This window comes from Nyctibius grandis, chromosome 3, assembly GCF_013368605.1.
Source record: "Nyctibius grandis isolate bNycGra1 chromosome 3, bNycGra1.pri, whole genome shotgun sequence".
NCBI lineage: Eukaryota > Metazoa > Chordata > Aves > Nyctibiiformes > Nyctibiidae > Nyctibius > Nyctibius grandis.
In genome coordinates this window covers 88,970,287-88,997,375 of record NC_090660.1, presented here as the reverse complement: position 1 = coordinate 88,997,375, position 27,089 = coordinate 88,970,287, and the positions used below count along the sequence as shown (strand labels likewise).

The 27,089-nt window shown below is 38.1% G+C and overlaps 1 protein-coding gene across 2 annotated transcripts in view; it reads right to left on the bottom strand.

The window, feature by feature from the left end:
* Positions 1–349: 349 nt before the first annotated feature.
* Positions 350–27,089, bottom strand: part of TRPS1 (transcriptional repressor GATA binding 1) — a 222,797-nt gene continuing 196,057 nt past the window's right edge. For both annotated transcript variants that reach the window (XM_068396809.1, XM_068396808.1), the window contains exons 5-6: positions 6,968–7,090; positions 350–1,601 (exon numbers count right to left, since the gene is read on the bottom strand). In XM_068396809.1, coding sequence (XP_068252910.1) covers positions 540–1,601; positions 6,968–7,090 — 1,185 coding nt within the window. In that variant the 3' untranslated portion in view covers positions 350–539. The remainder of the gene's footprint in view (positions 1,602–6,967; positions 7,091–27,089) is intronic.

Genomic DNA, 27,089 nt, shown 5'->3' with positions numbered 1-27,089 from the left:
GAGGACAAGGTGGTCCTAAGGCATGTTGCAGGGAAGAAATTAGCCCAAATTAAAGAAAAGAAAATGACTTTTTAATATCTGTATATTTAACAAGTCTAGTTCTTATATACAATGTGCATATGTTCATTATACCCCTGCAGCAGTATATACATATACACATCTTTGCACTCTTGCCAGTTATGTCTCTTACACTATATCAAAGGTATTAATTGTCCGGTAAAATTTTCTCAAGGTTATTCGCCATGATTCACTGCATTCTGGCTAGCTTTGGTGGGCCGTGTCCCATGTAATTATCTTCTCCCCCTTCTGGCCACCATCCAACTGTTCTTTTTTCTTGGTAACCCACTCATTTAAAAGGAAAAAAAAAAAAAAAAAGAAAAAAAAAGAGAAGGAAAAAAAAAGAAAATAACAAGGGATTTAATATTGGATAAGGCATGCTCTCTATATGAAGTGCTTTATAGGTCTTCACAAGACATTACAAGCTATTGAATTCCCATCAAGGAAACCTATTTCCGTTTAATTGTGCTAAGTGCTAAGGTTTACTCTTTAGGTTTTCCATTCTTTTCAGCTTGTGCATTGTTCCTGTGTAGGCCCCTCTGGATGTGAGTTGTGAAGTCATACTTGTCCGTGCAAAGATGCTGGCATATGCTGCACTGGAAAGGTCCACTGTCACCATGGCAACTCATATGCAAAGCATACATCACTTCATCCAGAAAGACAATGCCACAGTGCACACACTTGGTAGAAAGTTCATCTTGAGTACTTCTATCAACTTTCTCTGTTTTTACTACATTCAAGGGACCTTCATTTTTTACATTTGGTGGTGCCTTACTCTTTTCCTTGGAGGCACCATTTGCAGTTGGCCCAGGTCTGGAATGCTTTATCGCCAAATCTAGAGGAATGTCATTGTCTGATCCGACAGCTGAAAAATGAGGAGGCAGATTAAAGGTGGGATAAGGCACATAGTTTTGGCAAGGATTTGGTAGGCCAGGCACATGACTCAAGTAGTGTGGATTCCCAGGAACAGACAGCTTATATTTACTCCAGAATCTCAGCCAGTCAGCTTCACTCTGAAAGTCATTGTGTACAAATGGAAGTCCAAAAAGTGGGTACTGGTATTTTTCAATAGGGCTTCCAGGTGGTGAATAGTTGGGGTGTTTCGCAGGTCTCATGTATTTCTCTATCGGGCTGCCTCTCTCTGAGCTTCCTTTCCCTTCTGATATCGATGAACTGTTCCCTGGGTCTCCAGTACTTTCCTGAGGACTTTTTATCTGAATGTGCAAAGGTTGCATCCTTTTGTGAATATCCAGAGTTTGGCTGACCAATATTGGCTGCTGAGCAGAATGGCTTTTAGTCAATGAACCTGGGGCCTCATATTTACTGAGGCTAGGAAGCTGAATTTCTCTCTGATGACCTTCAGGTAAATGATCCTCTGACCTCCTCTCTAAGGGGCTTCCATTGACTTGTTCCTCACTGCTACCCCTCTGCTGTTTGTTTAGCTGCTCAGCCTGAAGTGCCTCTGGGTTAAGGCGCTTTCTTGTTCGTCTCCTAATGATCTGCTCACCATTGTTCTGCTTAATGATGTTTAAAGGCCTGGGAGTCTGCATGGAACACACACATAATGAACAAAAGGAAAAAAGAAAGAAACATTAAACAAATCTACAAGACCACGCTCACACAAATTTATCTTTTCTTTCATGAAGAGCTATATTATGAAAGTCCCTTCCAACCCAAACTATTCTGTGATTCTGTGATTATAACAGTTTTATGGGAATGACCAAGTTTCAACCAAAATGCTGTTTCCTTGCTCCTCATGTTAGAAGTAAACTATGAATTGGTTTGTTTTACTAAAACTAAGTCAACCGCCTTGAACAGACTATACCTATTTACTTAAAAAGGCATGAAGTATCCAAGCTGTCAAAGCATATATTACCCCTTACTCCTGAAAAATTTCGGAGGAGATAGACTGAAAGAGGCACTGAGAGCTGGGGATGAGGTGGGAGATACATGGCCCTATGCACTACGTCACCAGAGCAGGTATTGGGCAGAGGTTTTCACAGATCACACTATGACAAGAATTGGGTAACGCTTACCTTGATACCTACCCTGCTTTGACACGGATAGAAAATGCAAGCAAAGATATGGGCTTGCTGACCATCACTGCTGTCACCTAGCAAAAGGGTTGCAGGTTCAGATGATGGTGGCTGGAAAGGGACTAAGAAAGATGGAGAGGAAAGCCCAGGAAAAATGTTTTCCTAAGCATCAAAAGGTCTACCTGGGACTTTGGTACCAACTCACCCTCCTTTTTCTTTACTGTATTTTTTTCTAAATGTTACTGATGTTGTGCTAATAAGTTATGAGGGAGTGAAGGCGTCCTCTGAAGGTGGGGAAAAAAGGCTCTGTAAAGAAAAAAGCATCAAGGAAGAGGCAGAGGCAAGAACCAAGTAAGGACTTCTGTTTCCATTTGCTACTTTCCCACATCAGCTCAGGGGAGGTGGCCTATTTAGATGAGAACCGAAAAACCTTTTTCATGAAAAAAAAAAAAATACTACGAGGAAGGACAGCAGACAGGCCTCTTTGAAAGGCCCCCTCAGCAGGAAGGCCATGGTATGTGAATGAAAGATGGTGGTGTAACGTTGGTATGTGTTGCTCTACTGGGCAGATGTTAAAACAACAAAAACTACCTAAAAGTCATTCAGTTTGGTGTGTTGGCAGTTGCCATTTGTCTCATCCAAATGCACACATAATCGTGTTTTGGTTGGAGGTCAGAAAAGTGCCCCACACAGTACTCCACTTATATGTTTATTTGGAAATTTTCTTTTTTAACATTATAAAGTGCAGATTAAATTTTGGCCTACAGTCAATACCCAAAACAATTTGTTCCTTGAATGTAACATAATTTATATATATTCATAACTTTGAATTAATATAAAAATACCCAGAGCTGGTAGAGCGCTCACTCTGTTATTTGTAGGGATCTAGTTTCTCTCTTGACTTGCCATCTTCCTGTCCTCCTTCACCTATTTATTTCCCTGAGGTCGGCTCTTTCTAACTACATTTTAGGCAGTGCAGCTACTTGTTAAGATTTTACTTTCTATTAAAACTCTAAATGAGAAGAAATGTACACTTTGATTTAGTTTAATAAGTAAAATTTAAACTTAGCAGAAAAACAGTACCTTGAACCAGCCTCCTCAAACAGATCAAGGCAGAGGCAAAATCATGTTTAGATAAAATTAGAATATTTTCTACGTAAATTCTATGCAAATACAAGTTTTTAGTTTGCTGAATCAATGGCCAATTAATATGCATAAGCATATACTCTTTATTACAAGCTCAGTGTAATTTCCTCACCTTTTTCTGACAATTGTAACACTGTCATACTGACATTCTGCGAGATCTTACAATGTTTGTTGATGTTGCTCTTATTAAAACTTTTATTTATACAGTACAGAGCATTTTCATGTGGCTTCCAGATAACCTTTCAATAGTTTGGAAATACTTTTAATCTTACTCTTCATGCTACAGGTATGAAGTCTGATCCTGGAAGTAGTTAAAAGAAACATCTTCATACCTGTGATTAAGGGCCCTCAAACACTTGTTTCTAGCTCAGGATCTCCCAAGTTACGTGTCATTAGGAGTTAAAGGCTGTAGGTCCAACTTAAAAATTCTTCAGCATGCAAATGACTGTACTTATCTGACTAGTCTTTAGCTGTTTAAAACAGACTACTCAGTGGAGTAAAGCAGATTGCATTTTTCTTACTCATAGTAGCAAGGTGTAGATAGAAACACTCTGTATTTAGTTGCAACTGAGGCAGACAGAAAAGTTTAAGCTCTCTTCTTGATTTTCAGTGAGGCACTAAATTTAGAAAATAGTGGAAACATTACCAGAATTTTACTTTTAAAATGCCCTATGTCAGATCATTATTTATATGTTATGCATAATATATTGAGTGTGATCACAAAGATTTTTTTCTCCATCTCTGTATTAATTGGTAATCTCCCTACCCCAAATATATGAGTAACTTTAAAAAATTTACAAAATTCAACAAATAGTTCAGTAAATTATTGTGATTACACTTCCTAGATACCATGGGAAATTGAGGTGATCTCTCCACTAGAAGATCACATATGTCTAATCCTAGAATAATATGCTGTATCTCCTCACTGAAGCAGTGTGAGGATGTGGCCAAGGAATCACTGTGGAACAAAACCTAGTTTTCCATGACTGAGCTAGAGCTATTAAAAAATGAGGAACAGCACTACAATATAAATGGTCAAATTCATGATTCTGGGAGACAAGGGATATACTTTCTCTGTCAGCAAATGTGAATACTATATATATGTTTGCAGTGAACTGTAAGTATTTTTTTCACTAAAACTATTCTAGTAATTGATCGTTGGAATACTATTACACATTTATTAACAGAGCTGTCTGCGTTAGAGAAGAGAAATGTGAAAAACCTGGCAAGTTACATGTAAATGACCCCTAGATAGATTGAACATTTTTTAAAATATGTTGAAAAATTATTCAAGGGTATCATAGAAATGGCAATATGACTTATAGCAGAAATCACTACCATGTCAACATTTGTCAGTCACTACCACTAGTAGTATCTGACAGACCACAGATTTTTCTTCTTATTAAATGCAAGTAAAAAAAAGGGACCTTAGAGATAAGTGTATTATACACATTCTTGAGGTAATGAGGACAGTAGTTCTAGACAGTGATAATCCAATCAAAAGGGAGCTATGAAATGTGCAAACCTACTATAGGTGAATTTTACTGAGCTGTGTAGCATGATTTAGTTTAACTGGGTGGCCCACAGATGGGAACAGCTCTACTCCCTTGAATTTTTATAGTTTCAGACCTTTACCTAATAACATCATCATCCTAGACTCCTTAATTCAAAAACATACATGACAAATACTTAGTGTAATTTTTCATGAAGAGATAGCAGGCTACACAGGCACACAGATAAACTTTCATCTTTCTGGTGCCAATCTAAAGAGCATCCCTTTGCTTGGGACTGTCTCAAAAGGTGTCCCAAAGGAGAGATCTGTTTGATTATTTCAGACTCCAACTTACAATGGAGTTGCTATCATACCACAGCAGAGTGAAGGCTTAATTAAATTCTTTGCATTCATTTGGTCAAAGTTCAATTGAAGATATTAATGTCAAACGTCCACTGAATGACAGCTTATTGTCATGCTTGAACAGTGGAGCTAAAAGATAGTGTCAGCTTCTCATTTTCTATATACATAAAATAAAGTTTGACATTGTATTGTTAATTATTATTGTTGGAAGCACACTAGTTGGTTCCTACTGGTTCATAAGAATTATCTGAACTATGTGTTTGAATTCAAAACTGATTCTTGTAGCTTTTATCTATTCAATAAGTTATGCTAATAATCACGGTAAGGTCCAACACTATAGTTCAGAAAAGCATATTTAAAAAAGGGAAAATGGGGGCTGTGAATGGAAGTTCTACAAATAACTGGACTCAAAAGTTTCCTTAAATTAGACATTATATTTAAAACTTTGAGAGATCTCCAGGAAGATGATACTTTCAGCAAAACTCGGCCAAGATGCTGGCCAGAGATTGTGTATTAGTCCATCTTCTCCCGCTCAGATGTTATCTGACTGTCTGGGTTGTTCTGGACCTTAAAAACGGTTATTGACTTCAAAATGACAGTACATGGTAAACAGAGCTAACCTTTCAGACTGGTGATGACCTTGCTGCTTTTGAAAATTGGAATCTTTTTCTTTTTTATTAAGCAGGCTGGCTGGACAGGATCTTGAGCAAACAGGGTAAAATTCACAGAAACTACTAACTGATTGAGAAGTTTATGCCTTAAATTTAAAGAGAAATAGGCATAGGCACTTGGGAGTCTTAATGCATTTGAAGTACAGTTTCCTAAGTAGCTTTTTTTTTTTAAATGGAATTTCTGAAAAAAGTTTTTAAAAATACGCACTCTCAGTCACAACATAGATTTCTGATTTGGGCTCTAAGCCTAAATTGTTATTTTGCCTTGGCAAACTCCCAAAGGCTGCCTCAGTTTCTATTTCTGAAAAATAGTAACACTTTGTAACTTTATGGGCATGTTGTAAAAATTAATTAATTAGAGTCAAATCTTGGTCACCTGACTCTCCCATATGCTTCTGTTAAAGATAGAAGGGGTAATATTTAACTAGTGGGTCTTAACCTAAAAGATTCTGAGCATTTTGGCACTGATCCAAGGAAACACTTAAGCATGGCTTTCCTGGACCTGGACCAGAGTATTCAACATCTTTCAGGATCAAGCCAAGTGTCCATAAGATGAAAAGCAACATAGACAGTCCATGATTATTACTTATTCCCTGCCTGATCCTGAGGGATGGTGAAACTTCCCCTCACCAAGTGATGGGTGCCATCAAGTGAGTAGCTTCCTTGTGGAGTTATTTTAGAATCCTCCTGCAGACTATAAGAACTGTAGAAAAAAGAACAACAAAACCCACCACCTCATATCGCGAGGAAATTTACTGTCAAGAATAAAGTAGGGAAGAGAAGCGAAAGAAACAAAAACCACAGGGAGGGATATTTTTGATATAGATACGATGTCTAACTTTAAGAATATTTTTTTTAACTATTATTACGAACATGAGGGCTCTTGAATTTAGAGAGCTTTCATCACAACATATTGTATGCCTTTAAATCGAATTCCCAGAAAAGAAATAATTTTCCCCTTATTTTGTATCAAAATAATTAAATGCATCACTGGTGATCTCAAACACGTCTACCCACAGCATCCCAGCCTGTTTCATAATGAATCACATCTGATCCCAAAGTGACCATACAGCAAAACCTTGTTAGGAAATTAACTGCAGGCCAGGGAGTGGTACTAATCACACAACCAGACAAGACCACAGCTGCCCAGCTTAGCTGTATAACCCCTTTTTTTTCTGAACAAACCAGTAAGTTCTTCCTACCGAGTGAAGCTTCTGGTAGAGGCCACACGCATTGCATACATATCCACCATTTGCATTCTTTCGCCAGAGAGAGGTCTTTGTGGTCAGGCAATTGGCACAAAAAACACCCGAGCCTCTACGTCTCTGAAATAGGGAAGAAAAAGAAAAAAAAAAAAAAACACAGAAAAAAAACAGGTCAGAGGTGAGTCACATGAGCTGCGGAGTTAGGACAAATCAACACAGGAGTTTTGTCTCTAGACTGGCAACAATGACAGTATAAAACCACACTGCCCATAATGAGGTCAGGTTCAATTGTGCTTAATAGGCACCACTGATTTTCATTATAATTAACCCTAGAGTGATGGATGAGGTGTGTGAAACACCAAAGCCTTTTCAGAATAACAGCTTTAACTTTTTGAACTTCAGGTTTTGTGCATTTAATGATGGTTTCTAAACAGCAAATTCTGAAAAACCCCTCTGGAAGCTGACAGACAACATTCTGTAAACTTCTCCTGGTTTGTTCATTGCATTTCACAACAGAGTATTTCTCTTTAGTTTGCTCGATTTTAAAGTGCGATCGGTAACAAGAATTCTGAAACACCACCACTTCAATTAATTACAGTTTGTATCTGCTTCATATTAACTCCTTTAACAGAGATTATACTTTATTAATTGACTACATGATATTCAGATCCAGTCGCTCCCACTTAGTTCTGAAATCAGTATAAGCTACCATATATTTCCCACAGCCCGCTAAGAATGAGGAGTAACCTCTGCCAAACAAACAAAAGTACACTGTTCTTAACGAGACCTCTTTTGAACTTCATCCGAAACCCCAGAAAACACGGTCTCATCGATTGATATATTTATTTGGTTTATTTTAGTCAGGCAAAGAAAGGCACAGTGCAACTTTCCTAAATACAAATTGATTTTTAACCAGACTGAGCTGTGCATTCATCGACTTTCATAATGATCCAGGAATATTTAAAAGTAGACACATTTATGAGTCTTGCTCATTGAATTCTTTCTACGGAGTAATGATTTCATTAAACTTCTCATTTAAAGAAAAGTCAGGCTGTGTTTGTGGACACAAATACTAATAAGAAGGAAATGGAATTCTTTTGCTGGAAAGAAAATCTGAATTTCAACTCTGTTCCCTTTTTTGCAAAGGCAAAAAATCAATAACAAACCTTCAGCATTTAAGATAACAATGGGTGAGTACAGGGAAAAACAGCCTGGATGAGAACTAATTTTATTATAAATTAAAACCTACTAACACTATAAGTCAAAATTTCAGGGTTTCATAAAATTTAAGTAATTTATTTAACTTTAGTCCATACTGTAGAAGACTAGTGTTCATGCCAAAAAAATACAATGGTTATAATTGTACTCTGATACATTTCAAATGGAAAGCTTTCTGCAGACATAATTTTGGCTTCAAGACTGGAACACTTTCTTGGCATTGAAAGGGCATTTGATTCATCGGGTGTTTCACAATGTATCACTAAAAAGACCTGGTGAGCAGCCAGTTCCCTATAGGGTAATTTTTCCATCCAGATGCAAGTGCTATCAGAGGCCCTCGTCAGCTAAACTAATTATGATCTTGCATTTGCTGATGCCTGCTCACTCTAACGTTCGACATCCTCCATTAATCATCAATACAAGGAAAATGAATGAAACGTAAAGAAATGAGGGCTGGTAAGATGCACAGCCATAAAAATTTGAAATGAGGGCAATAATTTAACAAGATTGGGGAAATATTTTTAGTGAGCACAAAGTCAAGCTAACAATTGCCCTTTTAAACCAAGAACACAATTTCATTAGTACAGTAGGTCGTGCTACTTTAAGGTGATATAATAAAATCGAGATTGTCATCAAGATAATCCCTCTCTCACCCCCTTACATCATCCCCTACTTTGTCTCTTAAATCAGAAGCCATAATATATTATGTTTTTCTCAACTGGACTAGAGGGAGAACTAAATGATAGTTGATGTCCTTCAGCAAACATCTAACTAGTTGTGTATATGAGATGCAGCTCACTGTGAAGGCGCACTCGCCTACAAGTGAATTGAAGTTCCCATTTCTTGTTATGGCTACATATCCTTGCACAACTTCACCTGGCTGCTGAAATATTTTCCTTAAGAGTACAACAAAACTTCACTAAATTTGGTCCACTTGCAGGGTGAGAAGTTCCCAAGACTGTATATGGCCAGGATTCAGATACAGCTGCAGAACTGTTCCTTTCCATTCCTACCTTTTGTCTGCTGGCCTATGGATTCTTGGTGTGGCATATTAACCAAGTGGAGGCTTAATCTGAGTCAGTCTTTCCACCCTTTCATTTCTGTTCGTGTTCCTTGAGTTTGGGAAATACCCTCTACAAAGTCATGGAAGACTTTTAAAACACAGAGGGCAGTCTAGTTTATACGCTGCATTTGTACACATCTGAATGGTGACACAAGGTGTAAGAACACCGAAATCTTCATTGAATGCTATGGAAATAGTGTACCTTTAAAACATTGACAAAACTAACTAAATTTTTCTCTCTTTTAAAAAGAAAGATCTGATTCAAGCTGGACATTAGTTGCAATGAAATAATACAATGACCATAGCTGACAACAAGCTACAAAATACCTAGTAGTAGCTGTATGTACCAAAAACCTATACCTGTGCTTATTTAGTACTTATAAGCTATTTGTTTAAAATTTCAAAGTAGTCCAGCTAAACATCCTTCTCTAAATGTAATGAAAAGTGTGTAAATTCGTTTTACATGCTGTTGGACCTTACAAGATAATCAACAATGATTATTCCCCTACCTAAGTGTTCCAACACAGATTACATATACTAATGAATTAAGAATTAAACCACCTCTGGAAAAACTTAAATGCTGTTACTTTGTTGAGCTTTTTGTTTATGAAACCGCTTTTTACAGTGGGGGGACACAGGTTTAGAATGAATTTCCTGAGGTGAAACAGGACTGTGCCAGAATAGGACTAAATATTCTTGACTCCGAGATCCCACCAACCGCAGAACAGACCTGCTTGTTAAAATGCACCTGAGAAATTTTGATGATGTCTGCAAGAAAAAATGGAGGCTGTTTTTAAAAGCCTACAATGCCTGTAGTCCTCTTCTCTTAAACCAATACAGTTTCTTAAAAAAAATTTAAAAAACCCAAAAACCTATGCCTTTACTTCCCATATACCAAGTTTTATAAAAGTTATCAGCCAACAGAAATTATCTAAATTTTTTTTGTGCTAAATTTTAATTAATGATGATACTTCCACTGTTAGTGATGATACTTCTTCTGCGTGAGTCTATTTGGCTTTGCATACTCAACGCTTGTACTAATCAATAATAATGTCCAATATTGCTGTTTTTCCAGGTAGTCTCGCAAAGGAACAGGCACTTGAGCTCCAGTCCAGCAAGGTCTGCACAACAGCTATGGCCCACAGCTCCATAAAACCCAGTCGTGTGCTCAAGTGCTCTGCTAAGCACCACCCTAGCCAACATTTTCAAGAAATAAGTTATGGAACCTTTTGCTCTTTTTCAAATGTGAACACATAATTACAGTAGTAAAACAATCTCTTAAGATCAGCCCAGAAAAGGTAAGTCAACACAACTAGTCATGAGAAGGTTTGAGCCACGGACAAAAAGGTTTCAGTCTGCAATCAATGCCACTAGCAGAAACTGGTGTTATCCATGAAAATTTCCGGCACAGCCTTGGAAGAATAAGCCAAAAGGGTCTAAATAACTAAAATACGTATCTACTAAGTCAAGCTTTAATAATCTGGAGCCTTGTAACCACTACATTACAATCCGAAATCCTGAAGGGGCCAGTGCAGTGAAGAGCTTGTCTCTTTCCATTCCAGTTCCTAGGTCTGGGCGTTTAATATCACGGCTGTCTCAGATCACATTGGGCTGAAACTTGGCGCATGTTTTTGTCAGCCCAGATGTAGCTTTTTCTTTTTCCCTTTTCTTTTTTTGGTACTGAAAACTTTATTTAAAATCAGTTCAGCTGTTTATAATTTGGAGATTGGCCAAAACTGGGGCGGTGTGGGGGCAGAGGGGATTTCAATTTTTTCAGATAACATTCTAACAAACCTACAGTCATAGTGGCTTTGCTATGGGGAAAAAAAAGTATGCACACATTTTAGTATTTTAGTAGTAGCAAAGCAACAAGTGGATTATTATTTTTATGTAGCTAAGCTATGAAAGTTTGTAATTATTCACTGAACGTGTATTGCAGATCTGTCTACTGTTCTCCCTCAGTAAGAACCATGCTGAAAGCATGTAATTGCATAACAACCCTTGATATGCAGAGTATTTACTCACATTTTTTATGGTTTCATATCTTGACCGTTTCAAATTGAACAAGTCTGAAACTTGGTATACACATCGTCAAGCCTGAATGCCTAGGTTTTTTTAACTCCTTAAATGACTTTCACTAGTTTCCAATATTTCATTGAAACAAGGAAATTATTAGTCGTGCTTTCTGCTAAGCAATGAAACAGTAGATAATACCATAACAAGTAATTCACTCAGGCATCTGGACAGGATCAGGCCCTTGTTTTTCATAAAAACTGCTTTAGATTTAAAAAAGATGACTTTACAGTTTACACAATTTAAATTTTTGTAGCCATGTAGAAGCATCATTACACTACACAGTTATACAAAAATTACTTTTAAAAGTACTGAACTTTCAGTTATTATTTCAATGGAACTTTATGTAGCGAAATGTATACTGTAAAAGCATAGCCAAAACCCCTGCTCAGGAACTGTGGCTTTTTAGCTAGCTAGACTAAGCAATGGTGCCTGACACTCTGCTAGTGCCAAATACATCCTGTTTTCAAAATTTCTGCCAGAAGATGCTTTTAGAAACTCAAATAGGCTCCACAAGCATCAGCCAAACATTTTTCTTACATCACCCTCTTGGTTGCAACACAACAAAACTTGTCTTTTTGATTATTACTTTCACTTCCCCATCACAAAAAAACAATACGATGAAGCCTGAGTGTATTTTTTTACCATTTCTGACTTTCCTACCATGCCAGAAATGGAGAAAATTGTAATCGCAGCTCCAGAACACAAGGTGCAGCAAAGTCATAAATGTTACCCAGAAATAAGCATATGCCTGACCTATTTCCAATGACAAAGTCGGGGACTACAACCATACATGCCTCACTCAAAAAAAAAGGCAAAACCTGCTCGGATGCTCTCTGGCAACACGGGAGGTCCAACACGGAGGTGCCGGGAAACCTGGTGACCTGCTGTGGAGAGGATCAATTGTAAGCAGCTGGTCTCATACCTGTAATTGTCGGGCTGCTACCACACCGTTCAGAAAAATAGTGTAATGAACTCATGGTTACATCTGTGTATGTTGCATTTGCACTGCCGTATTTAGGAGTTTCTTGTTTCACACCTGCTAGGTCTTTCCAGGTATTGTCCTCCTTATATGAGGAGGTATTTAGTTCTCTGAGTTTGGGTGAGGCTCAGATTAATTGAAGTTTAAAATCTGGGCAGCAAGGCAGCATTTGGATGTTGGAGTAAGCACTACTTTCTGCTGTTTAGGATGGGAAAAGAATCTTTCAGCCCTCATTTCTTTTGGCTGCAGAAGCACTCAGCCCTTTCTGAATGTGTTTAATCAAAACTGCTTTCTCTCTCAACTATGAAAACAGCCACAACTATGTCCCTGTAAAGTTTCACATTTTAAAATTTTAGTTGCTTTTGCTGTAACTATGTCTAAATTAAAAAGAAAGTCATTGGGTTTTCTTCCATTTATAACTTGGACAGCTTTCAGGAATAGACCAGGCACAGAAAATTTTCAGCCCCAAAGCATAAGTTGTCAGAAAAAGTGAAACACATAAAGCAGAGTGTTAAAGTAGAAGTTGTTTTCAACTTTAACTATGAGTTAACAGATGCCTCTTGAAGTCAATTTAATGTGCCAAATCCAAACTCTTCATCTAAGACATTTTCAAGAACAATTACATTAAAGAGCTATATTTGAAAGACGCATAAGAAAGAAGTTAGGAAAAGCAAGGTAGGAAGAAAGTAAAAATGCCAAGAGGAAAGTTAAAATTACACACCTAATTCATATAAAAAGTTTAGTGGAAATTTCAATGCTCTATTGTGACAGCATCTTTTTATGATATATGCTGTATGACAAACTTTTAATGAGAGGAATTGGGGGTTTTAGAGAGGGAAAAAGAACTAGACAGTAAATTAAACATTACTACTAGCACAGTCTTTCAGAATCCTACCCCCAATCACTTAGGGAGAGTAAATATTTTAATGTGCATGTAAACTGCAATTATTTTTTATCAGCAGCAAAACCGCAGATGAGTAGATTTTGTCCCAGCATTTGTAGCATTTCCCTGCATTTTGTAAAGCTACCTTAGAGACAACAGAACTCACTACTCAAAAACAACCCCACCCCCCAAAAAAACAGGCGGCGAACTACAATCTCTGTGTGTCATACTAAGCAAGAACAATTTAATTTAGTAAGATATTAATTTAGGATGTCATGATCGCTACCAAAGTAAAACAATGGCTGATCAAAATAAATGATTAAATTAAGAAAAACATAGCTACACAAAGAACCCACTTAATCACTTACTGTTGAATCTCTTCACCAGCGTCACCTTGTCACCTTTATTTCCCCCCCCAAGCTACAGCTGACCCAGCCTTTGCCACTGTGCTGGAAGGGAACCGGCTTCCAACACCCACCTTCAGGCAGAGCCTGAGCTCCACAGGTAGGAATTTACCATCGCTTTAATCATCTGTTAAGAACCACATGCAACTATGGAATCACATAAAGAATCACAATACATTTTACAATGAATTATTAATTTTCATTCATTTGAGCATTTAGTGATGAAAACTATGTAGTTCACAGTGTATCTCCTTGTTAATCCAAACAGGGAAGGAAGGTAATTTCACAGTTTCCCCCTCAAGATCTGCAGTGGCACAAATATGAAGCAATAAAACTTTTTCCGCAGGTTAGACTTCCTTGCCACAGTTAGTGGTGGTTGATTTTTAAACAGTGTGTGTTAAAAAGATCTGTGATCTTCTGTTGGGCCAAATACACATACACACACTACATAAATACACACATACGTATTTATAGTATGAGGCATTTGTAATGAACATTGAGAAATATTTTCTTGTGGAACTACATGTTAGTCTGGTTTGCAAAGAGTTAAATATTTACTTAATCATTCTGCACAAAGTATGATTTTTCAGAAAGCAGTTTCCTTCAACCATCTTTTACTAGATATGATGTATTTTTAAGGTCTTATTCTTCTACTCGCACTAGCTGATCATCCTTAAATCTCTTCCAGTGCCTCAAACAGCAGCTACCACACGATGATACGATCTTGCTTCTGGTGTATTTTGCCACCGACTACCAGCAGTACAACACAGATCTCCACGAAGGCAACCCGAAAATTAATTTTAAAAGTTTTATTAACACCAATAGCAAAAAAAAAAAAAAAAAAAAAAAAGGCAACCTGGAAACCTGCATTTCCCGCACAATAATGAAGTCATTTTGCAGCAACTGAAACCTATTCAAGAGGAATAGAAATTCTGTCTCCAATAACTCACCAAGTCAATTACACAGGAAAGTACTGTAATGGGCTGTCCCCCGTCAAACAGCTCACGTACACGACTTCCTTCTCAATTACCTACTTGTCTGCATTGCCATCTGTAAAAACGAACGCATACCTTGTGCTGCCAGTTTCTGCTCTTGCACTTCCACTAGTGGAACTGGCTGCAGCTGCTCAAGAAGAAAGCCCTGATTGTCTTTGTTTTCCCCCAGTGTAGCACCATTTTTCTCCCTTCCTCCTGTACATTGGCTCAAGGTAACACATTATCTCTGCTGAGGTGTGCCCGTGAGTATTTAAACTACAAACCGCCTAAATTGGTGTCCTGTTTTCTTCTTGCAGTTTATCACCTAACACAGTAAAAAGCTGCCAGCAGCATCTGCCAGCATCTTCACCAGAATTATGTTTGTATCACAACAGGTTTTATCAGTCCTTTTTAGTAACTGCTGTAAAAATTGCTAAGTTTCTGGCTAAACTTCTTCCCACTTTTCTAAAACAGCTTGACCACTCAGGCAATTTTTAAAAAGTACTTATGCAAAGCAATCAAAAGTAATATTAATAAAAGAAGTCCAATTTAGGAACAATGCTATTCCTTATAAAAAATGATTAGGTAGATGCTTGGTAGTGTGCCTAAGCAGGACAGAGGGAGCCTGTATTGGGAAGTGCAATCCTTGCCCCTAAATAATATAAACCTTTCTCCACTAGCGCTTCGCAGAAACAGATTCACGCAGCAGCTCCAATGCTGAATGGCTGCCTGAAAACTCAACGCTCGTACACACAGATCGCTGCTCCTTTCTGAACGCTGTGTGCTTCCAAACGAGCTCAGCTGTTGTTAGAGAACAAATCTAAGTCATTATGAGTCTCTTGCATTTTTTTCAAATTAGAAACACAACATAAACAGTATAAAATGTACTAAATTAGACAACTCTTCTTCTGATCAGTAACTGGATAAAAGCAGTACCCTCAGGACTAAGCACACTGAAAGAGACATCGAGAAAACTGGAAATGCTTCCGACTCTTTCATTTCTTGGCATACGGCAAAAAAATCCAAGCCCTGCTGTCTCAAACAGGGAATCTAAATCAATAGTTTGACTTTGCTATAAACAGACTCACTTCCCGAGATAAAGAGCCAGTTATGAAGGTGCCTAAACATGAGATAAAGAGCCAGTTATGAAGGTGCCTAAACATGGAATTAGGTGCTTAAGTTTAGTCATCAATACCAGAGGATTTATGTTCAAGAAGGCACCCCACATATCCCTTCTTTCATGAAGTAATCTCACTCATCAAATGAACAGATAAAAACGGAGCACAGATACATCCATATTTCCTTAAACACCCCTAACTTTGACATGGTAGAAGAACCAGAGTGCATTTGCAGATCTCAGCTAAGAGCCAATATGTAACTCTACATGTGATAGTAATTGAGGGTCCCAATCCCACAAGTGCTCTGCTGTAAGCGTGAGCACAAAGCTGCTGGAGTTCTCAGCTTCTGGCATCTGTTCCCACTTCCACAGAAATCAGATGGGCAAAATTAAGTTTTGAGGAAAAAAAAATCACAGACATTTAAAAAACATTCCCTGACCTTATTAAAGTCCATGTGATCTCTATTTATATAGAAAATGTCTCAGAAAGCCAGCAGCTGAGAGGAGGAACTCTCATTTGTAGATTTTGGCTGAAGGCTGCCAAAATCAGCAGGGAAAAGGCTCCTCAGGGGTAAAAATTTCAAAAGCCATTAAGTGTCTTAGAAGCCTCAGTCCCACTGCCTTTTGATCACCTACATCCTCCCAAATTTGCACCCCAAATCTGGAAACTACACTGGAAGAATAAATTCTAACTCAAAGTTACAAAATGAGGATCTAAAGTTTTCACAGAAGTCTTCAGGACTCAGAGAGGAAATTTCAATTAGGTGTCTACTTCTCAGTGAGAATCAGTGAAGTAATATTTACCTGTTACTTGTACTTTAAAAAATTCCCCTTAGGAGCATAAATTTTAATTAAAGAAAAAATATAACAAGAAAATGTTTCATATGGGCTTCTATAGCTTATATACTTGTTCAGAAACTGAAGTAACTATAATTTGAGTCTCACACAGTCCCCTTGAGAAAGCTGTTACTAGGGTGGGATCCAAAGCGGACTATATTCACCTATTATTTTCTATGCGCTTAGGACTGCACTCTCACTGCAGATCTTGTTACGTGCTGTTGCTAGAATGGCTTCCATTCAGAAAAATCAACATTTGCCAACCCATACCACACAATTACCATAGTTATTTCCTATTGTGAGCTTAGGGAGAAACTGTGGTATCCCAGATACCACGGTGTGGTAAATATTGAAAAGTAGTGGCCTTTTTATAATGGACATTTTCATCTAATCCCATCCATTCCAAACACTACCAGATAACAAGACAATAAGGCAGAGTCTGCGTCTAAGTGGTTGGTTCTAACATAACCATCTTATCCTGTCCTGTGATCCCACTTTCAGCAAAAATATTTGATGGCTTCCTTTTTGATAGCTTTAGGAAGTAAGAATGGACTAGAGCTGTGATCAACCCCTACAGCCATCTAGGGAGGCATCTCCTGAAAAAGAAAGGGGAAAAAAAAAAGACACCCCGCTCCTATATTTGTATTTTTTAAAGCTAACCCATCTAAAAGTGCCAACAGCCTCCTGGGCTGCATTAGGCAGAGCATTGCCAGCAGGTCAACCCTAGGGAGGCCACACCTGCAGTTCTGTGTCCAGTGCTGGGCTCCCTAGTGCGAGCAAAACACGGATATACTGGAGAGAGTCCAGTGAAGGGCCACAAAGACGATTAAGAGACTCAGGCGTCTGTCATACAGGGAGAGGCCGAGAGAGCTGGGGCTGCAGCCTGGAGAAGAGAAGGCTCAGGGCGATCTCATCAATATATACCTGATGGGGGAAGTAAAGAAAACAGAGCCAGGCTTTTCTCAGTGGTGCCCAGTGAGAGGACAAGAGGCAAAGGCACAAACTGAAATACAAGAAATTCCACATGAACATAAGGGAAAAGCTTTTTTTACTGTGAGGGTGATTGAACACAGGAACAGGTTGCTCAGAGAGGCTGTGAAGTCTCTGTCCTCAGAGATATTCAAAACCTGACGGGACACAGACCTGAGCACCCTGCTCTGGCTGACCTTGCTCTGAGCAGCAAGGTTGAACTAGATGACCTCCAGAACTGCCTTCCAGCCTCAACAATTCTGTGAAGCTTTCTTCAGCGAGAGCCTGTAGTCTGCTTGTCACTTTTTTTTCTATTAATTTCTATCAATTTTAGTCTTAATTCCTATTCATTTGCCTCAAAAAAAAAAAACCAAACTTTAAATTTCATGGCTATAAAAGTATTAATTAAAATAGACCAACATCCAGACTGAATGTTACAGATTGCAATCTGTAAAACTGTACAGCTACTAAAAATGGAGAAACCTACTTTTAAATTCCACCATAAATAATTTCAGAATGTTTATGAGGAACTGAGTGAAGTACCTAATGTAGGTTTTAGAAAAATTATTCTCTGCTTGCTCTTTCCTATGAAGATCCCAATGCCTACTTGTAAATGAGACTCAATATAGGGTGCTGTATAGCCTTCCTTAAAAATACCAGTAAGATGAGAAGGAGAACAACTGTTCTACATTTTGGAGACATTTCTCCTTAAATAGTGTTTATGTACTGCAAGCATCCCTTCCATAAACAAACCAGGTCTTTGGAACAAGTGAACACAATCTCTGAAGAATCTTTACCAGCTTCTATTTCTGGTACATGATGCACCGAGAATTTTAGGCCAACATGGGCATATGGTCTCCTAGTTTGATAGGAAACATTTCATGGAATTCAAGACAGAGCCACAGCATAATGACTAAAGACCTTAAAATCTGATATAACACAAGATTGAAAAGAAAAAAAGACAATAGAAGAAAAGGAAAACAAGTGTTTCCTGATACAATACTAGAGATAGCAGGAGCACGTAAAAGCATAAGAAAAAGGAAAGTCATGGTAACTGGTGTGCACAAAGGAATACTCTGAATCCCTTATTAATCAAGCTTAACCTCACTAACTAAACTGCCTTAACCTCTTTTTTATTTTTTTTTTTTTTAGGAGAATCACCCAGTAGGGAAATAATTTTAAAAAAAACCCCAAATAATAAACAATATTTATTTTAATAACATTGATGCAGGTTTTGTGGCTTTTCTGCCTTTGCAGCCCTATAAACTGGTATGCCCTCTGTACTTTCTATATTCATTCATATCTGCATAGAGAGAATACTGTAACTGCACAGCAGTGCTTTCAGCGTCCCTAGTCTAATTTTTCTCTTACCTTTAAGAAAGTGGTTCTTAAATTGCTTAAGACACCAGCTTCAAAATCTGCATTGTCATAATCACTCCTACAGGTAGCATTTCACCGAAGGAATTGTTTCTAATGCAAGTGGCAGGGTGAGCTTACTGCTGGGGGCAGTCATTCTCTTAAATGGCATGAGCCTGACAAGAGCAGTACGAGAGAAGCACATAACTTAGCAGGGTTTTCCATCATGAGTTCCGCATGGCGAGGAAGAAATGTACTCACCCTGTCACATACTCGGGCTTTAGTTCAGAGCGCTGCGAAGGACTGGAAAACAGCATTGAAGAATTCAAGCACCAGGCTGGAAGGAGATGCACGGCGAAAACACTCCTGCAAGCCCACAGTTAATTTATTTTTCACGTCTTTTGGAGGCTTCTTAAATGAAGCTGACTGCACAGGAATGCCTTGTAAAACAAGCCCTCCGCTTCCTTTGCAAAGCGGTGTCAGTGAAACAGCTCCACAGCCTCGCTCGTAGGCAGCTGTGGCTGCATCCATGTCATAACTGGAGAGGTAAAGACCATTGGGTTGCTTGAGAGTGTTTATGCATTTGTGCAGGCCTAGGGCATGGGCTCAAAGAGGAACTATTTGGTTCTATTCTACCTATCAATACATCAGACTTCGCTATTTAGTCAAAAAATGTCAGGAAATATTTCCCTTTTACCTTCCCTCTGCTAGTATCACAATCTACTGATTTTGAAATAAGCCTCCAGAAGGCCCATGTACACAACTCTGAAGTAAAAAGAAACCTTTAAATTTAGACATGCTGTACAAAATCATAGCTGCTACTAGCTCACAGGCTATATTCAGAATCTTTAGGAGTGAGAAAGAAAAAGACGTAGACCAGAAAGAAGCACATTTATAATAACAAGCCTTTTCTCTAGCAGAAAAAAAAATAATCTTCCATTTCATCGGCATCTTTGCGAAAAGCCCTCTTTCAGGAGCTGAGAAGAGAAGGTCCTTTATTTCCTACATATATTTTATAGGAAACATTTTTTGGTACTGTGTCATGGGCTAGGATTTCACACCTTAGTGACTACTCGTATGGAAATGGACATGGCTGTGGAAACTTCATGGCTGTGAAACCCTGATAGTAAAATCAGCAGGAAGATGAGGAAGGTGTGGGGAACACTGCATGATTCATGCGGTAACAACCTCTGGATCCTTTGAGGAGATTTTGGGATGGCTGCCAATGCTACTTGTCTATGACCAGCATCCTGGACCCTCTAAAGCAGGCTTTAAATCTGGGTATGATACAGAGGGAGTATTGCTCTTCTGAAAACTGCCCATATATGTAAGTGGATGTGACATGTATGGATTCTTATAAGGAAAGATCTTTCCAAAGTCAGGTTGCAATTACCTATGAGTTACACCTCCCAGAAATAATTCCAAAAATATAAATACCAGGCCCTGTTTCCTTTATTAATAGCAGTCTGAGTTAATGAGGGAACAACTTCCAGAAGTTCCTGTAGAGCAGTGAAAAGCTAAGCATCTTAGCTACGACATTCAACAAATCGGTGTTTTGCAACTAACTCTTTCTTTGCCAAATCAAAGAACAAATCCTTTCCTATTTCGTACCCAGGATAACTCCACCTATTGCATCAAGCACAAGGAGAGCAGAAGATGGTAGAAAACCTACAGAGCTAGCGCTGATTTGATGCCCATCTGTTTTAGACATAGGAGCAAAAAAAAAGATAAAATTACTGCACTGAGCTTGGCTTTTGCTATGGCAAGGGTAATTCTTGGCTGATTTTATTATGGACTCGACATCTACCTTTGGAGCCCTGGCATACGCGTGGCACAACCAAGGCAGACACGGTAGACTTATCTTCAAGATGGTCTATATAATTTTGCACTTCAGGAACGATAGCCCTAGCACCGTAGCACATATTGCATGCACAGCCAGTGCTGTGATCTGTACTACATTTCAGTGATTAATGGCCTCGTAATGGAATACAATTTTCCTACAGAATGTTGCAATCTCCCTACAAATTTGGCCTTGTTGGCTATTTACTGGCAGGTTGTAGGAGCAATGAAAGATCAGCGTTGCTCAGACACTGGGTGCAGTCCCAGGTACAGAGGCGAAGGCACATGAAGCATCTGGGCAGTGGTGAGCGCAGCCAGGCTGGGCTGCAACAGTCACCTGCGGTCACTAGAGGGTACTGCGAGGGCACCTAAAGGGTGCTGCTCCCATGGCAGGGGGCGAAGGAAAACATTGGGAAACCCTACCATAGGCAACATCACTTGACAAGTGGAACAAGCTATTTTAAAGAAAAATCTGCCTTAAAAATGCTTAATCTCAGTCCTGATTTTGAAGTGTTCCTGCAGGAAGTATTTGCACATACACACATGCCACCGATAAGCCAAGCAACTCACACCTTTATGGTTCATTTTTAAACCCAGTGCAGCCTGTGGATCATGAGTCACACACAAAGTCCTTTCTTACGCAAAAGGCCAAACAGCTACAGAGAGAAGAACAAGAATGGAATTCCTATGGTTTTAACAACGGTTACTCATCGAAAGCAAGATGGGGATACCCTTGTTTACGCACAGCATCACATAAGATTACAGGGTTATTAAAGCAGTAAGGTAGTACAAAAAAAGAGAGACAGAATCTCAGCATCTGACTTCAGAAGACATCACTATGTTCATTAGTGAAGCAATAGAAAAAATTTGCAATCATCTAGTGAAAGAATCTTAGCCACTACTTCTTGAGTTTATCCATTAAATACCACTATCCCATATAGAGTAAATAACTGCCAGGAAATCTACTGCACATACTTCAATACTCTGGTATTTTAAAACACACAAGCCTTTTCAGCACGAATATCCCTTAATGTGTCTGCCGGAGTTTCTGTGCTTTGCACGGACTAGCAAGAAGGGATGTTGGATGATGCCTGCGTTATGCTCTTAAGTTCTACCAGATTTCAGTAATATTTCTGAACAACCAGTGCATTCCAGACTTTATTGCCCATCTTTCTTTTTCCATTTCTTCCATCAACCAACCAGTTAATAAGAAAATAGGAAGAAAATGCATGTTCAATGGATAGCACAGCATTCCAATAAGATACAGAAGTGGACAAATAATAGAATAGTTGGGAGTATCAAGCAAAAATGTTAACATTAACTAGGTTTACTTTTCACTCTATTCAAATAGAAAAATTCAAAGTAAGAAGTTTCTGTATTTTAGTCTCAGCCAATTTTGGGCCACACTGAATGTTAAATAAACTATTATTTAATCAAATACAGGCATATTAGTCTCACTCCTGCTGACAACTTCAATTAGAATATTTTTTCTTCAAACAAAAAAAAAAGAAAAAGCTCATGATCTTTAAACTACTATGGCTTCTGCACAACATCTGGCTACAATTTTTAATATATTCAACCATCAAACTTCTATCTCCACAAAACAGTTTACTCAAGATTTGTTTTAATTATCCTGCATTGCAAGCTTCATATGGCTTTGAAAAGGGGGTGAAAGGATCGCTCAGGATGCAGACAGATGCAAACTGAAAAGGACTGTACATTGAAAGATGGTTTTGAAACAATTTTAAAAAAATGAAAAAATCCTTTCTATCATTGCCAGGAAACAAGTGCTACTTTAACTGTTTCATTACACAATACCTCTTGCCTGGTTCATTAGCAATTTTAACGTTTTTTTTTGGTTGGATTCTAAGATTATAATAAGATTAAGGCAATCTTTATTAGCACTTTCATTGGAGCCATACAAGTTGCAAATACATATTTTCTCTTTTTCTCGACAATGCCGCAAGTGGGAACACTATATTTCCAAAAGTGCTAGTTTAAAACAGAAAACATAGCACAGAAAGCATCTGAATGTGATAAAGTAGAAATAAAAATGAATTTTATAGCAGCACAGAAAAGCCTTGCTCATATGAAAAAAAAATGTACTGAATTTTAAGCATGGGAGAGATCTAATTTATTTTCATAAGCCTACTCACCTGTGTAAAGTTAAGCCCATCCAATCTTTTGCAAGATTGGACCTAAGACAAAAATTAAGAAAATGCCCGAGGTTCTGGTTTTATTAAATGTTAGAGCCTCAGTCAGCCAAAAGGACATAACTGTATTTTTCTTAAATGAGTCTTGGGGTGCTACACCAAATAAATGAGTCATCACTATGGATAGAAACTGTTTGCCTTGATGTGGTGGAATCACTGTAAACTTTGGAGGATATGAAACTTCTTATTCATTTATTTGCATTACATATATGGATTAATGGGAAAGCATTATGGAAAGTTATTATTTATTTTATGAGGTAACTGCTTTGAAATCTAGTAAATGAAACTTCTTTTTCCTGTTTTTCAATCAGTCAGCACCCATCATTCCAAGACAGGAAATTCAAGGAAACTTCAGGTTTTTTTTTTTCTGGAGGTTCTTCTGATGCAAAAGCATGGATTAGCTTAGACATAGAATGTCATCTTTTAAGATTTTTTTTCTTTAAAGATGCTCCAAAGAAGCCAGCAGAAGACATAGCTGCAAAAACACAACTCATAACCATGGTCGACTTACAAACAGTTGAGCTTCACTGGCTCCGATTCCCAGGCAGAAACTCTCTTGAGTTTGGTAATGGAGCAGTACACGCAGCTTTTTTAAAATTTATTTTTAATGAGGAAATTTCATTTTGTATTAAAGAGGGCCTGAAGAGATTATTTTATGTTGGTTCTGTGAGATATTTTGGTATTAAACCCATGATACAGTCATGTCTTTGAATAGGTGACCACCAGCCACCAATGGGTCAACACACTCATGAAAAGAAAACACCAATACTTTTCAATCCATGGCCAATCATACCAAAATGAGTCTAACCCCCGGAGCCTACTTAATTAGTCAGGAGGACCTCTGAGCAGGCTGTCTCACTAAACTCTGGGCACTGGCTCCACTGGGATTGCAAACTGCTGAAACAGTTTCCCTCCGTCACAGTAATATTTGACACTTTGCTTGCAACCAGAAACAGGAAAATACAAAAGAATGCAAAACTCTAACAACATGCAAATTGCTGATAAAAAGTCACTGTTTTCACAAAGGCTTGGTTGGCACAGAGGATGATGATGGAGACAAAGCTTTACTTTATCTGTAAGAGCCTTTCATCCTCAGGTTCAAAATCTCGTGGTTACACCAAAGACGTGACTGCTCCCCCCGGGCTGCAGTTACCATCTCAGTGTATCAGCTGGGTTCATGCTGATTAAAGTGAGGAAACATGAAGTGTCACTGTCCTCACTGACACAGCCTGTGAACAAAGGGCTTCATTATTCATTGCCATCTTTTATTTCAGGTATGAAGAGCATGAATGAGACTCAGAACAAAAAGAAGCCGTCGGTGAAGCCTTCTTTGCATGCCCACCCCCCACACACGATCCCCATTAACAATCCCAAGGTACATTTGTAGTGTGCTGGGAATTCAGACACGTGATTTTGATTAATGTTAATGCAAGTCATGTGGCTAAATCCCTGTACACTACTTTGACAGTTTATTCTAAAATCGAAATATAATTAAGGTTGCAACAAAAACCAAATAAGGCAAGGAAATGACACTTCATTAGTAACCTATTTGTTACGAGTACCATAGGTAACCTGTCGCAACAGTGTGCTACTATAATAAAATGTTTTAAGTGTTTATATACTACCATTGTCAACTGGCTAGGAAACTACGGCAAAGACATCCAGACACACTAAAAAAAAAGGTTAGCTTCTGCAACTAGATAAATTATTTCTTTGGGTTATCTAGTTGTGGTATTGGATCAGAAGATTTTGAGTCCTCTTCCCAGTGACACTTGGAGACTGGCACATTTGTTCTCTTTGTAAATGTATACAAATGAGCAGTCATGCATAATATAGCAGACTGTAAACAGAGAAGAAGAGGAGCTGAAGGGAGTAGGAATGCATGAGGAGTTTCTGTTTAGTCAAGCTGATAGGTAACATATAAATGATCTAAAGATTGTTTTCAGTTGCCTCTCTTGCACAAAGCTACATTCCAGATCTTTATAATTGTGAATACCGAACGTGAAGTTTATAGTGAGAAAGGGCATAACTCACAGAAAGAGGTCCTGTGTCCCTGGCACTGCTTTTGCTCATGACTAAAAGTGGCATTTCTGTGGTCATTCCCCTATTCTCATTCTGCAGAAAACTGCCAAGCCAGTTTTGTTTTGTTTTTTTTTTTATTATTATTATTCCTGTGGACTGTGGGCTAAGAGTTTTCATCTTCTCCAATGTGCAAAAGCCCATGGAAAGAGTTCTCTAAACTCTCTCATGGAGGCAAGAGTAGCCTTTTTACTGAAGATTGGTAGAAGCTATTTGAGAAGCTAATGGCTGTTGACTATAACCTGCAATAAACTACTTTCCCCATCTTTGTAGTGTAGAAAGAAGAGAGTGTTTTCATGTGTGTACATGTGTGTGAGAAGGATGGAGGGGTAAGAGGAAGAGGGTACTGCTAGCAGCAAGTCAGCTGTGCTTTACCGAAGAAGAAGATCTTACAGCAGCAAGTGGGCAATGAGTGTCTGGGATCGAGCAACTTTCCATATCATCACTAAAAGCAAATGAGATTAAAGACACAAAATATAATTCAGTCCTTCATGCAAGATTTAGGATTATTATTGTAGACCTCAGGTATTTTGTACTGGCATTCTGGACATGCGTAATGTTGTTGCTAGCAGTAAATTCAAAGCTCTGAACATACATACTGCAAAACAAAACCTGACAAAGAGAACTAGTTCTTAATGGGAAAACATCTGGGCAATAAGTGTTGATCATTATTACACATCTATTCACTATACTCCTTGACATATTTCTAGCAAGTTCAGAAAAGAGGATTGCATGCTACTAAGATAAATTTGACTTGCGGGATGTAATCTGACTTCATAAGCACATTTGGTAGGCTAATATGAAATGTACAGGTTCACTAAAACGACCTAAATTATGAAGTAGATTTTTTCTTTTAAAAAGTCATTGAGCACGTCTTATATAGATAGTTTTTTCTTTAACATTATATTCTCTTTAAAAGTGGATTAGAGGTATCCTGTCTTTTGACTTAGTGCAATAAGCAGGAGTGCGCAGACAGCTCAGAGGATGCCATTTTTTCCCTCTAACATAAAAAGATGTGTGAAGATACCATGGCTCTTCAAAATGGCCTAGTAATTGAGCCTGGTTATGGTCTCATTAATGTGCAAGTTTCATTTGTCACTTTCTTTCCTTGTGGATTATGTGCATTGATTCGTCAAGACTTGTGACACCTGGTTTTCATTTGCTCTGTTCAGTGCTTCTTTTCTAATCAGTTTGTACTGGATTGGTGTAAGAAGTCGTCTGAAATTAAATCGCACTATAGAAATGAAATAATAATAGAAAATAAAAATGACAAAATTTCAGCTTTTTTGTTAATTTACAATTAAATGCCTTTTCACTCTCTTTTCATGCTTTTTGCATGCTTTTCTTTCAAGTGTATTTAATAACATGCCTGCTACAGCTACTCAACATAAAAGGAACAAACAAAACAATGTACACTTAACAGGGGAGATGTAGGTGTCTAGTAAGTTCATTATTACAAAAAGTAATTCATTTTAATTCATGTAAATGTAAGTGACAAGAATAACATAGGCAAGGTTTTTTCTTGCTGAACTACAATATCCTTGTTAAGTTGTACAGTTTAATAATGAGATGTTCTCATATAAATTTCCCTCTGCCTTCCTTCGTTACTTCGCTTTTCAAAATTATGTATCAATTCAAATATTTCCATTCCACGTGTCACAGGGAAATGCCAAAAATGGAGAAAAAGAGATCTGATAAAGATAAAGCATGACAAAAGTTTCATGGATAATTGCCTTCACATATCCAGTTCAGCTCTCATCTCTCCTAATTAGCCTCATTACCATACCTTAAGACAGACCAGCAGTCACTCAAACTCCCTGTTTTTTTCTGTCAAAACTATTGCTGACAGGCAAATGGACAACACATGCACTGACTGAGTCTATTCTAGACTATTCTTTTACAAGACTAGCCTCCAGCAGAAAACACAAAACAATAGGTCTTCTATAAATGTATAATGAAAGTATACATACAGTGTGTGAATACTGAATAAATTATTGTTCTATTCATTGCTCTGCCATCACTTAAAATGAGGACAATAAAAAAAAATCATTCTCATACACTATCATTCTGCAGAATATCAGAGAGATCAAAACCAATGCAGTATTTCACTAT